Source organism: Vicugna pacos, chromosome 9, assembly GCF_048564905.1.
Source record: "Vicugna pacos chromosome 9, VicPac4, whole genome shotgun sequence".
NCBI classification, from domain to species: domain Eukaryota; kingdom Metazoa; phylum Chordata; class Mammalia; order Artiodactyla; family Camelidae; genus Vicugna; species Vicugna pacos.
Genome location: NC_132995.1, coordinates 24,840,735 through 24,852,846, shown reverse-complemented (window position 1 = coordinate 24,852,846; position 12,112 = coordinate 24,840,735). Strand labels below are relative to the sequence as shown.

General features: G+C 39.2%; 2 protein-coding genes across 5 annotated transcripts in view; one reads left to right on the top strand and one right to left on the bottom strand.

The window, feature by feature from the left end:
- Positions 1 to 820, top strand: part of MYLK3 (myosin light chain kinase 3) — a 29,092-nt gene extending 28,272 nt beyond the window's left edge. The window contains exon 13 of the mRNA XM_006207871.4: positions 761 to 820. Coding sequence (XP_006207933.1) covers positions 761 to 820 — 60 coding nt within the window. The remainder of the gene's footprint in view (positions 1 to 760) is intronic.
- Positions 821 to 4,579: 3,759 nt separating this feature from the next.
- On the bottom strand, positions 4,580 to 12,055 carry ORC6 (origin recognition complex subunit 6). Of its 4 annotated transcripts, XR_012075573.1 has the most exons (8): positions 11,836 to 12,053; positions 10,342 to 10,471; positions 8,944 to 9,107; positions 8,641 to 8,730; positions 7,903 to 8,015; positions 7,368 to 7,436; positions 6,564 to 6,753; positions 4,580 to 6,168 (listed from the first exon to the last, which is right to left on the bottom strand). XR_012075573.1 is itself a non-coding variant. In XM_072967295.1 (7 exons), the coding sequence occupies exons 1-7, from the start codon at positions 11,973 to 11,975 to the stop codon at positions 6,626 to 6,628; spliced, it is 831 nt and encodes a 276-aa protein (XP_072823396.1). In that variant the 5' UTR covers positions 11,976 to 12,055; the 3' UTR covers positions 6,175 to 6,625. The 4 variants fall into 4 exon arrangements, 3 of the variants coding, with proteins under 3 accessions (XP_072823396.1, XP_072823395.1, XP_006207934.1); XM_072967295.1 differs by lacking the exon at positions 4,580 to 6,168 and having other exon boundaries at positions 6,175 to 6,753; positions 7,368 to 7,433; positions 11,836 to 12,055; XM_072967294.1 differs by lacking the exon at positions 4,580 to 6,168 and having other exon boundaries at positions 6,175 to 6,753.
- Between the last annotated feature and the right edge of the window lie 57 nt (positions 12,056 to 12,112).

Below are 12,112 nucleotides of genomic sequence, written 5' to 3'. Positions count from 1 at the left end.
TGTCAAACCCTGTTACCTTGATTTAAAAATGTCACAAACCTAAAATGACAGGCATAAAAGTAGCATTTAATTCATACTCCTGTGGACACTTGAAGGGACAGAATGAAGTTAGAGCATCTGTTCTCAGTGACCACAGCAGGGAAGTGCTCAGAATTAATGCGTGGAGCTTGATGCCAATTCCTCCACGTTTCAGAAATAGGGCCTAGGAAAGGACCTATTAGGCTTTAAAAGCTTAATTTTGTTTACAACAGAACTCTTTGGTACCATGGACATAAACTGTATCTCAAAAACAGTTGTCCTCCAGGGAGGTGGCTTTCCAATATTTTGATACTGACTCAGATCCTCAATAAAAAAACAAAACCAACATGCTTTCCCCAGAGAGCCGATGCACGTGTGAAACAAAAATACCACGACATTTGCTGCACAGAGTGTGAGGCGCTCTGGTGTTTTCTAATCTATGATATTTGGTCTATGGTTTTTGTATCACAATTTTGAAAACATCATTCTAGGGTTCTTCATTTTTCACCTGAAAAGGGCAGGATAACATATTTTCTCATTTCATACTTGCTCCAAACATGCCCCCAAAAGTTATGTGACTTCTGTTAGAAATTTGCTAGAATCTTTTTTTCCCCTTTAGGTTATCAATTTAAAAAAAAGTCAAGTGGTGAAACTTGCTTAAGTTCTTTTTTAATTTCTTCTTAAAGCAATTGGTCTAAAATATGCTCCCCTCCTCACCCTTTTTTTCTCTCCTTACCTTAAGAAACACTTCTACGTGGTGACTGCTGCCAACAGGTTAAGGAAATTTCCAACTTGTCCCTAATCCTCAACTCTGCTGCTCCTGTGAGCCCAGAAATTATTGAGACTGGTGGTGAAGTCACGACTGAAGATTTTTACTAATACTGATTCCACTTAAATTTTTTGTTAAAAAAGAAGAAAGGTTATGGCTGTTGCCTTTCTTGTGGCTGGAAAGTGGCTGTAAAGAAAGTGACTTAACTTTTTTCTGCGTTATGAGATCACTAAGTTGAAATGCTGTGATTACTTTTCCAGTGTGCCTACTTTTGGTGATACGTGTAGGCATGTTTTAAGCAGGTAGGACAGCTTCTATGTCAAAGCTTATATGTCAAATTTAAAATCTAAGCTTACTCTGTTTAAAGAACCCAGTGGACTGTCACACAGGGCATGTTATTCAGTGTTACCTCCTCTAGTGCAGAGAATTCCTAGCATTTTGATTTGTTCAAGCGTGAGCTGACATCTAGTGCATTTATCATGATTCTGGTATGAAGTAACATGGATTTAGGGCAGTGATCCTCAACCTGGTTTTAACTTGTGCTTCCTTTTGAGAATCAAAACACACATTCTTTAATATTCTTTAAAATCTCAAAATACACTGACCGTCACCGCTAAATCAGAGCAAGGATAGTTGTGAATATGCTTTTTAAATCTGTGCACACCTCTACTGTCTCCTAATTCGGCCCTGTCGTGGCATTAGCCTTCTCCCTCCTGATCTCCCTTCTTCAGTTATGAATCTGTGGTTGAGTGAGTCTGGAATCTGACATGCAACATGTGAGAGAGGGAAGAATGTAATGATGTTCAGCTTTCTGAGAGAAACACAGAAACGACGCATCATGAGAAAATAAATGAAAACTGCTCTTCTACTGATTAACAAGTACTTGATTATTCAAAAGCAAACAGTCCCTTTAATTTCCTCATTTTTTGTGCTATTCCCATCTCCTTGGGTCAGCAGTTTTAGTTACTTTTAGTTTTTAATTAGCCATGCTACAGTTTCATGGCCTTTCAGGATTTCTGCCCAAAAGAAAGACTGGTTTTTTTGGTAAAGAACAGAGGGGTGGGGAGGGAGGCAGAGGATGGAGAGATTAATCCTACTGCTGCATTTCTTCAGTAGTAACTTTCCTCTGGAATGCTAACCCTTGTTGGGAAGCTAAGATTTTCAGTACCAGCACATCTAGGCGTGCTCAAGCCGGCCAGCTAATGGATGAACATCAGAAAAGGCGGCTGCTGGAAACCTCCCTTTTACAGGAGAATAACAGCAATTTGGTAAAACGCTGTCTTTTTAAGGTATTTTGAGGGCAGCCTCCAGAAGAAGCCAGAGAGGGTATCTTATAGTTCTATCTATTAGTGGAGTGATTCTTCCCTTCCATAGGACCCGACATTCTTCGGAAAAGCTACGAAACTTCTCCCCCGAAAAATGTACAGTTAGTTATCCTGATGTAGAGCACTGATGCCTAACCGGAATATAATATGAGACATAATTAAAAAATTTCTGATAGTGCCTCTTAAAAAAAACCTGGTAAAATTAATTTTAATAATTGATTTAACATGAGGTGTCAAAACCTATTTCAATATGTAATAATATAAAATTATTAATGAGGTATTATATATATATTTTCATACTGTCTCCAAAATCTGGTGTGTATTTTATACTTAAAATAGACGTCAATTCAGACTCTAGGTTTAATTTGTATTTAGATTTCATAAAATTTACTGTGGAAGAATATACTCACATACTCAAGTTGTTTAAAGCATCTTAAATGTTTTCTAATGATTGAATTAAGCATTGTTAACTAAAATGAAATTCATTCCTGCCATTGCATTAGTCACATTTTAAATGCTTAATAGCCACATAAAGCTTATATATAGGACAGGGCAGATCCAGAGAAAGTCCTGTATCTATCAAATTCTAATTTTTCTCCTTATATGCTATTATTTTCCATCTAGAGAAACAACTTCTCTCCAGAGTCCCTTTGAGGGTGTTTAGGCCAGGCCCACACAAGTGACAGGTAATGCAGAAGTTTGTCCTTCTCTTCTGAAATGCAAGGGAGCTTTTATGAAGCTTTACTTTTTTGGATATTTTTAGTGCTCTACGTTGCTGGTGTGTAAGCAGCTCAAAAGTTCTTTAGATTGCAACTTCGCTAGTCTCAAATATTTCTAATGGGACTTTTAAATCTGAATGAACAATCTTTGGAAACTGCTGTGCAGAGAAACTAAAAGGTAGTCAGGACCCACTTTTTTTACTTGTCAGATTTGGTGAGGATGGGGAAAATGGAATTCTTCACTTTTGATGACTATGCATCCAAATGAAAGTCATGCTCACACTTTGACCTAGCAATTCCGTCTCTAGAAATTTATCCCCCAGCAATACTTGAACAAGTGGGCAGAGATTATTGCAAAATTGCTTCCTGTATCAAAATGGCCCAATGAAAACAATCTACACGTGTCTATCAGTATGAGTTTAGTTAAACTGTACCACATCAATACAGGGGAATACCTTGTAGCTGTTAAAGATAGATCTTGATGTACTGATTCTTATTACAAAAAAAAAAAAATAGAACATATATATGGTATCATCCCATTTGTGGTGAGACATGCTTTTTATATGTGTTAAAATTTTCTAGGATATGCAAGAAACTTAACCTTGGAGTATGGAAAGTGGGTGATGGGGAGAGAAGAAATTCCACTTTTCACATTATAATTTTCTGAATCATTTAAATTTTTTTAACAATGAGCATGTATCGCTTTTATAATTAAAAACTGGCAACCCACTGTCAAGTGTGGATCTTGTTTTGACCCTGATTTGGAGCAAATAAACAATAAGACATTTTAGAGACATGCAAAAGAATTTAATTCTAAATTGCATAGCTGATGATAGAATTTCTATTAATTTTGTTAGGTCTGATAATGACAATGTGGTTATAAATGTAGGTTAAATGACTTCAGGAAAAAGGGAGCTATAGTTAAGCGAGTGTGGCAAAATCTTAATTGTTGGGTCTTGGAATTTAGTATGGGGTTTCATTATACTGCCCTTTAGTGAAGAGGTATATATTTGTATAAATTTGAAAACTTTTCATGGTAAAACATTTTTTAATCAGTTGAATAAACCAAGAAGATCTGTTAAAGAAATGAGCCTCCAAAAAGTCTTTACAATAGTACTAAAGTATAAGGACTAAGTAGTAAGCCTCCATCACTGGGATTATGTGTTGGAAAATTGTAGAAAGGATTCCTGCCCCAGGAGGGCATTTGGCCAAGGCTGCTTTAGGGCAATTCCCCAACCCTGCAACTAATTTAAGAAATAACCTACTACATACCCATGTTTATAGCAGCATTATTCACAACAGCCAAGACGTGAAAGCAACCTAAATGTTCATGGACAGATGAATGGATAGACAAAGTATAGTATATCCACACAATGGAAAATTATTCAGGCTTAAAAAGGAGAGAAATTCTGACACTGTGCCACAATATGGATGAACCTCAAGGACATTATGCTAAGTAGAATAAGCAAGGTACAAAGAAAAATACTGTATGGTTCCACTTAGATGAGACAGCAGTCAAATTCAGAGGCAGTGGAAGAATGGTGGTTGCCAGGGGCTGGGGGAGGAAGGAGTGGAAGCTGTTCAACGGGTTTCACGGGTAGAGGCAGCTTTGGGAGATGAAGAGTTCTGGAGATCACATAACGTGAATGTACTTAACACTACCATACAATACACCTAAAAATTGTTAAGATGGTAAATTTTATTTTACATGTATTTTACCACAATAAAAAAAAAAGTGAATGCGCTTTAATTTTACCTGATGATGAATACATTGCTTTTGATCCAAAGCTAGAATTTAAATCTTGGCACCAAAATCAAATTATATACCTTCTTAAAATAAATGAGGAAAAGACTCACTTATCCATTTTAGATCAAAGTAATCACAGAAGCCCTATTTAGTGATTGCCTTCTAAGTGTCACACACTTTACAAATATTACCTTTAATTCTCATAAGGTAGCTAATATTTCTATTTTATAAACAAGGAAATTGAGGCTCGTTAATGTGAAATTTCCTTAGGGTATAAGTGGCAGAGCCAGAATTTAAATGCAAGTATGTGTGGTTCCAAACCTCGTATATTCATTCCCCTCTACCACAGGGCTGCAGGATGTTATGTCTGTGGCAGGATCATTTGATTATGGCAGTTCTCCAGCCTCAGTGTCCAGAATTAAAAGGGGCAGGGAAAGAAATCACTCTTTTACTCACTCCCATTCTATGAAGCAGGTTATACGCCTTATTTATAGCAGATAGGAGGAAACCACTATTACTATTGATACTATTATGGACAGGTTTTGAAACGTTGGATGCAATCACTTTATTGCATTTTTCATGGAAACATTTAATTAGATCGTGTATTCTTAATTTTAATTAAAATCATGTCTGGCCTTATGCCTCAGACTCCCTAGCAAGTTATCTTCCCAGGCCCTTTCCTATAGTTTTAAAGTTAAGTAGTATTTAATAAGGTTACATTTTTCAGTATGTGGATATCAAAGAAAATAAACCTTGGCCTCTTTTTTTTTTTAAGGTATAACTGACTTACAGTGTTGTATGTTTCAGGTTACAATATAGTGATTCGATATTTCTATACATTATGAAATGATCACAGTAAGTCTAGTTACAGTCTGTCATCATACAAAGTTATTACCACAATATTGACTACATTCCCTATGCTGTACATCATATCTCCACAACCTATTTATTTTATAGCTGGCAGACTGTACCTCTTAATCTTCCTTACCTATTTCATTCATCCCCCCTACACCACTACCCTCTGGCAACCATCAATTTATTCCCTGTATCTATGAGTCTGTTTCTGTTTTATGTCTGTTCATCTGTTTGGTTTTTTTAGATTCCACACGTAGTGATTTGCCTTTCTCTGACTTATTTCACTTAGCATAAGATCCTCTAGGTCCATACATGTTGTCCCACTTTGGCCTGTCTCTTAATTTTTTAATATGATGCTAATATGTAATTCATTATATGAGATCTCTATATGTATTTCTCTCTATATTTTAATATTTACTAAAAACTTATACCAGGAACTGGGCTAAATGCTTTACGTGTATGAGCTCAGATACTCTTCCTCATTATTCTGAGGTAGACATCATTTTTATTTCTACTTATAGATGAGACATAAAGAAGGTAATCTGCTCAAGGTTTCAAAGGTGGTATGTAGCTGAGCAGGGTTTTAAACCCAGATGAAAAAAAAAAAAACAAAACCCAGATAGTCTGATTGAAGAGTTTGTGCTCTGGTGAGGAATACAGACCACTTTTTTTTTCCTGCGAGAGTAGATGGCATTCGGCATAGCAAGGATTCGCCCACACTGGTAACAAGTGCACCTTGAATGCATATAAACATAACATTTATTAACTTAGGTTGTGTCATATATTGATTTAGTCAAACAAAGAGATTTATATAAAAACTTAAATAAAATCTTTAATAATCCATTCAGCCTGAATTTCATACTCTGGGTAGGACAGGACACTGTCTTTTGCTCAAAAGAAAACAAAAAAGAAAAATGGCTCCAGTTCCATTTTGTAGGAGCGTGCAGACCTGTGGGGAGCCAAGGCTAAGCCGACTAGGCACTGTGGCTGATCTAATGAATTTCCTGCCCATGTCAGGGGGGAGGCCTGCTGCCCGTAACTCAGCCCCATTGCTGGCTTCTTTGCTATTAAAGCAATCTAATCTTAGGATCCTTGTTATAAAAGTTCAAACAAAATTCCAAAGTGCTCACATCTCCCTTGAGGTGGCAGGTGCACTGTTGGTTTGCAGTACCAGGTAGTCCGGAAGCTGAAATCACTCTGAGGTAGCCTTTTGTGCTTTGACAGCATTTTCCAAAATTCTCCTTTTCCACTCTTCATAATCCTGTGTCAGATCGTCGTCATTTTGCGGTTTATGTGGGATCTCTACTACAGCCTCTATTTCTATGAGAGAAAAAAAGTTTTTTTAACGTTTCAAAATCCCTATGTTTATAAATGAGTAAAAAAAAGTAAGCTTGTTCACTTTAAAATGTCTACTTTAATTAAGGTAATGCAGAATAAGATACCAAAATGGTAAGTGGAAATAGAAGCAAACACACTGATTTTTCACTATCCCTTCCACTCTGAGCATTCCAAGACATCCTGAAGACAGGTAACACTTATCAAGCACTGAACCAAGCACTTTAATAGTATTATCTCATTCAGTCCTCACCACAATTCTATGAAATGGGTGCTAACATTAATCACATTTTATAGATTAGGAAATTGAGGCTCACAGAAATTGTTACTTTCCTAAAATCACAAACGGTATGTAGTAAAGCAGGATTTGAACCTAAGCACTTTGGCTTCAGATGTATTCTTAATTACACAATACTTCTATAAATAACTGCTTGGAAAACTGGTCTTATCAAATGGTGAACTGCCAGGATTTAGTTCAAATCCTACTCTTGCCAAGGCAAGCTGCTAAAGCAGCTCAGGGCTGTTCACAGCATTAAACCCACTGTACACTGATCCCACTGCACTAATTTCAACGTTCATCTGGTGTCCGTATGCCTCACCCTCTGCTGGAGGTTCAAGCACAGTCTTTTTCTTCTTCCGTGATGGAGGAGCTGAATCACCAGGCTCTTCTTTAGGGGAATAAAAAGTATCATCAGGGTTAATTTTTCCCTTATTGTCAATTTTAGTTTTGGGGTATATTTTAGATCACAAATAAAAATTAGATACTTTGACTGACCAAATATCAGGATAAGGAGAAGGCAAATAATCTTGCCCTTCTCTTGAATTTGGCTTTTCTTGTCAGACTTGAGAATCATTTCTATTCCAGCATACGTATATGGAGGCTGGTATTTAACACTGGAGCACATTAACAGAGAATCTATTTTCTAGGCATGAATTAATGGAATTACAGGGTTTTTAAAAAGTAAGCTATTTTATTTGAAAATTAGAAAAAAAATTTCTCACTAAAAACTTTTTAGATCTACATTAAATATAATCAGAAAGCAGCTAGTTTGCAAGTTTGCAAATATATGACTTTTACCAGCAGGTTTTACATTTTCAAATGACATGTTTTTAAAACATGGAATGAATACTCACTGTCGATCTGCTGCCCAATCTTCTCTAATTGTTTACAGAGTCGGTCAAATATGGCTTTTTTCACACCAGATGTGGCTGCCATTTTACTTTTGTCCACCTTTAGCCTTAGAATCCTACAAAAGAATTTGATATATTACTGCTCTTAAGGCCAGTACATTCATCTTCTCTGGCCTACCAGATTATTAACAAATTTCCTTTCCACCCATCCTTTATGATGAGCTGTCTAGTTCTCCCTTTATTCTAAACAATTATCATTAGCTATAACCATGCAAATTTGTCTTTTAAAGCTATTATTTAGTTATTTATTGGACTACTAGAGTTAAAATGCACATAGGATCTGTTATGGAACAAATGGGGCATAGGAAAGACATCTGCTACAGTGCTTCATGTCTGATAGAACTCTTTCTAGTAAATCTCAGATGTCACCAGTTTGCTGAATGACATTACAGCATTTTTAAGTGTTCAATTCACTTTAACCCATGATGCTTATATTTACTACTACAAGAATATAAACCATCCTCCCCTCCAAAAAAACTTCCCTAATAACATTCCACAACAGTCACTAACGAAAAATACAAAACAAACGAACTTTTGAATCTGGTCACTTGGCTACTCTTCCTAATGGTATTAAGGAAAATATGCTTGGAGTTGAAATCAACTAAATTAGAAGTATTCTTTGGAAATGAGAAATCTATTTATAAATTATGGACTTTTCTGAATGTTACAAGGCACACTTACTTGCACGCTGTCAGTAGTGCAGCAGTGGTGAAGAGCGGCCTGGATAAGTCAAGATCCACTTGTGGTGTTTGTGGAAGACTGGACTCATAGCTAAGGGAAAGCAGTGTTTGTAGAATTATTTGTTAGAAAATATTATTTCAAAGGGACCAAAAATGCATATCAGAACTTATAAGCTATTTAAATGCATAAGATATGCATTATGACACATCAGCCTATTAGTTAGTTTTAAGACTGAAAATTAACAGAACACTGAATACTTCTACTTTATGTACCAGTACAGATATTCAATTACATGCTTCATACCTTTGCAGTATCTCTGAAGCCATATTCACTGCTTCTGTGCAGCTAAACTGTACAGCTAGGTCTCTTATTCCAATATTCGAGTTCAGGCCCAGTAAACACTCAAAAGATTTCAGACAGCTCTGATACATCTTCTTGTTCAAACCAGAAAGTTTAATTAAATAAGCCTTTGAAAGGAAAAATACATGAATCATAAAAATCCTAAGTGTTTCATATTACTGCCTTTAAAGATTTGTTTAATAAGTCAACTTTTCAAAATAAATTAATTCTGTGGCAAGTCACTGCACCTAAAGGTTTAGCTTCATTTAGTCAAAAATCAGTAATCATGTCAGGCAAGTTAAGTCCTGCTGACAAGAAGCTTATAGGAAGGCAGTCGTGCATGTGCACAGATACTTTAAAATACAACACAGTGTTTCTACAGCCAAGCTGTGAATAAAAAAAACATAGGAGACGCATATATGATCACTTGTTTTAACAAAGGTGCCAATGTGCAATTTTTTTTTGAAAAGGAAGGAGGGAAGCAGTGGGAGTAGAGTTGGGAGGGTGAGTGTGTGAAGGAAGGAAAGGGAGAGGAGAGGGAAACTGGGAGAGAAACAGGAGGATCAACAACTGAGGGACACCAACTCTGCTCAGGAAAGGAAAGCTTAATAAAGGATGTAACAGCAAGGCAGGGTCATTTTAAGACAAACAGCTTGCCAGAAGAGCATTCCAGGTTTTAAAAAAAAAAGGTGTTGCATTTACAAAGTCACAAGGTGCAAGGTCTGTTAAGTGAATAGTGTAGCTTGAGGTTAGGTTTCAAGAGAGGCTGGAGAGTTTGATGGTAATGGGGAGCCAACACACTGGGAGCTAATGGTTTCTTTAATGCCACCATTTAATCTATGTACCATTGTGTGACAGGTACTGTGTTATTCTGTTACATACAGTACACTGTCTCATCCTTACAATAATCCAGTGAAATGGATATTCTTATCCCCACTTTATGGGTGAGGAAACTAGAGACTCAGAGAGTAATGGTGGTGCTGAAATTTGGTCTCAACATGTGACTCTTCTGACTCCATAGCTTGTGCTCTTAACCACTATGTCACTGGCAGATAAACACACATAGGTTTTAAAGTATCTTCTTTAGGACAATGATGCTGATGGCAGTGTGGAAGATGGCCTTGAGTGAAGAAAGAGGTGCCCAGGGAAACTAGACAGTAAAGAGACAGTAAAGAAAAAAAAATTTTTTGCCTCCAACTCAACAAAGTGGTTCTAAAGTTCATCTAGAAAAAGGTATGAGAATAGTCAGGAATATTCTAAAATACAAGATTTTGGCAGGGTCTAACCCAACCAGAGACTAAAAGTATGATTAAATTTCAGCGTTGCACTAGAATATTCAGACACTCAGTGGGACCTACTTACCCTGTCCAAGGGGCACTTCATGCAGGAAGCTGCAAGGTCCAGGCACATGACTGCATTGCTGGTTTCTGTGGTTCGTGCAGACAGGCCCATACACTTCACGTGAGACAGCCGCAGGTACTCCTCTGCTTTCCTGAGCAACATATTCAGTAAAACTGTTTTCCAGGAGTTTGCCCAACACTTTGATAAACAATGAATTCAGGCTGGTGGACTTCATTCTAAGCCTATGCAAGTTTCTTTGTGGCCGGGAATGAAAGTCACATCCTTTGGGGGAGGAAGGGATTCTACAAGGCAGAACAAGCCCTCTGACTCCAGACACCAATGTGCTCAAGAGCTTTCAGGCAAAAATAAGTTTCTGAAATCCTCCACAAAAAAACCCCCTTCTTTCGGCCTTCCATTACTGGACCAAGCATAAACTGTCACAAAGGCAGGTAGGTGAGACCAGGGTTCCTTTTTCCTCTAAGTCAGTGGTCCTCAAACTTTAGTGTACATGGCAGTCACCTTAGGGCTTGTGAAAACAAATTGCTGGGTCCCAGCCCAGAGTTTCTGATCAGTAAGGCCTAGAGAGGGGCCCAGGTATGTGCATATCCACCAAATGCCAAGATGATACGGATGCTGCTGGTCCAGGGACCACACTTTGAGAATCGCTGTTTTAAACGGTTACATGCTACAGAGGTCGTATGTCAAACCTTTCAAGATGTGCTCCTTTCCTTCCCTTCCCTCACCTAATCGATAGCTCAGGCACCTGGCCTAGTCCTGCCCTCCACAGTTTAGCTACAGTACTTTATTTCTAATCCTAGAACATGCAAAGGTCCTTCCCATCCCAGGGCTTTTGCACAGGCTGTTGTCTCTGCTCGGGCCCTCTTCCCACATCTTTCCGTGGTTGGCACCTTCTATCAGCGCAAATAGCACCCCCTCCGAGGCTTTCTCTCAAGTTTTTTTAAATTAAAGGCAGCCGCCAGGTCACGCTCCGCCCCGCCCCCGGTGGGTCCGCACACCACCCCTACCCGGTTTCGTTCTCTACGTAGTTGTTGTCACCACAGACAGGGCCCTCCAGGGGGTCTGTACCCCGTCCATTTGCTTCAGTGCCATAAACAGGCCCTCAATTAAGTATCTGCGGAACCACCCAAGTTCTCCGACTCTTTTCCTACCACCGTGCAACCGTCACAGCTGGTTGTTCCCGGGGACGTCTACACTCGGCCCTCTGACCATCTCACATAAGCCCACTGCCCGGAAGCTTTTCTCGAGGTGGGCCTAAATCCCGCCGTCGCGTGGGAAAGGCACGGGCCCCGTATCAGGAGGGCGCCGGGCTGCTGGGGCGTGCGCGGCCAGACTCACCTCAGCACCTCCGGCTCGGCTATGCCCAGGCGCGAAGCTAAACGGCGGACTAGACCAGATTCCATGGCGGGGACAAGGAAAACTCGCGCAAACGGCTGCTACGCGACGAAACCCGCGCGCAGACGCGACACTCGCCAATGAGGGCCGGGTCTTACCCACCACGGCATCTGGATTGGTTGGAACGAGATGTTGAGCCCGCCCCACAAACCAATCCTGGTCTTCCTTCTGCGCATGAGCTCTGCGAGTGTACCGTCCAAGGAAGAAAGCGAACATGGTCGGGCGGCTCCCACTCCTTCCATTCCTCCCTTCTTGACAGACTCAAACGTTGCCCTTCCCTCCTGCAGTCTCCTTCCTGCTGTCGAGAGACTCACTGCTACTCTGCACCGCCCCGCCCTTTCACATACTGTGGAAGGATTGGCTGGCACCTAGGTCCGTC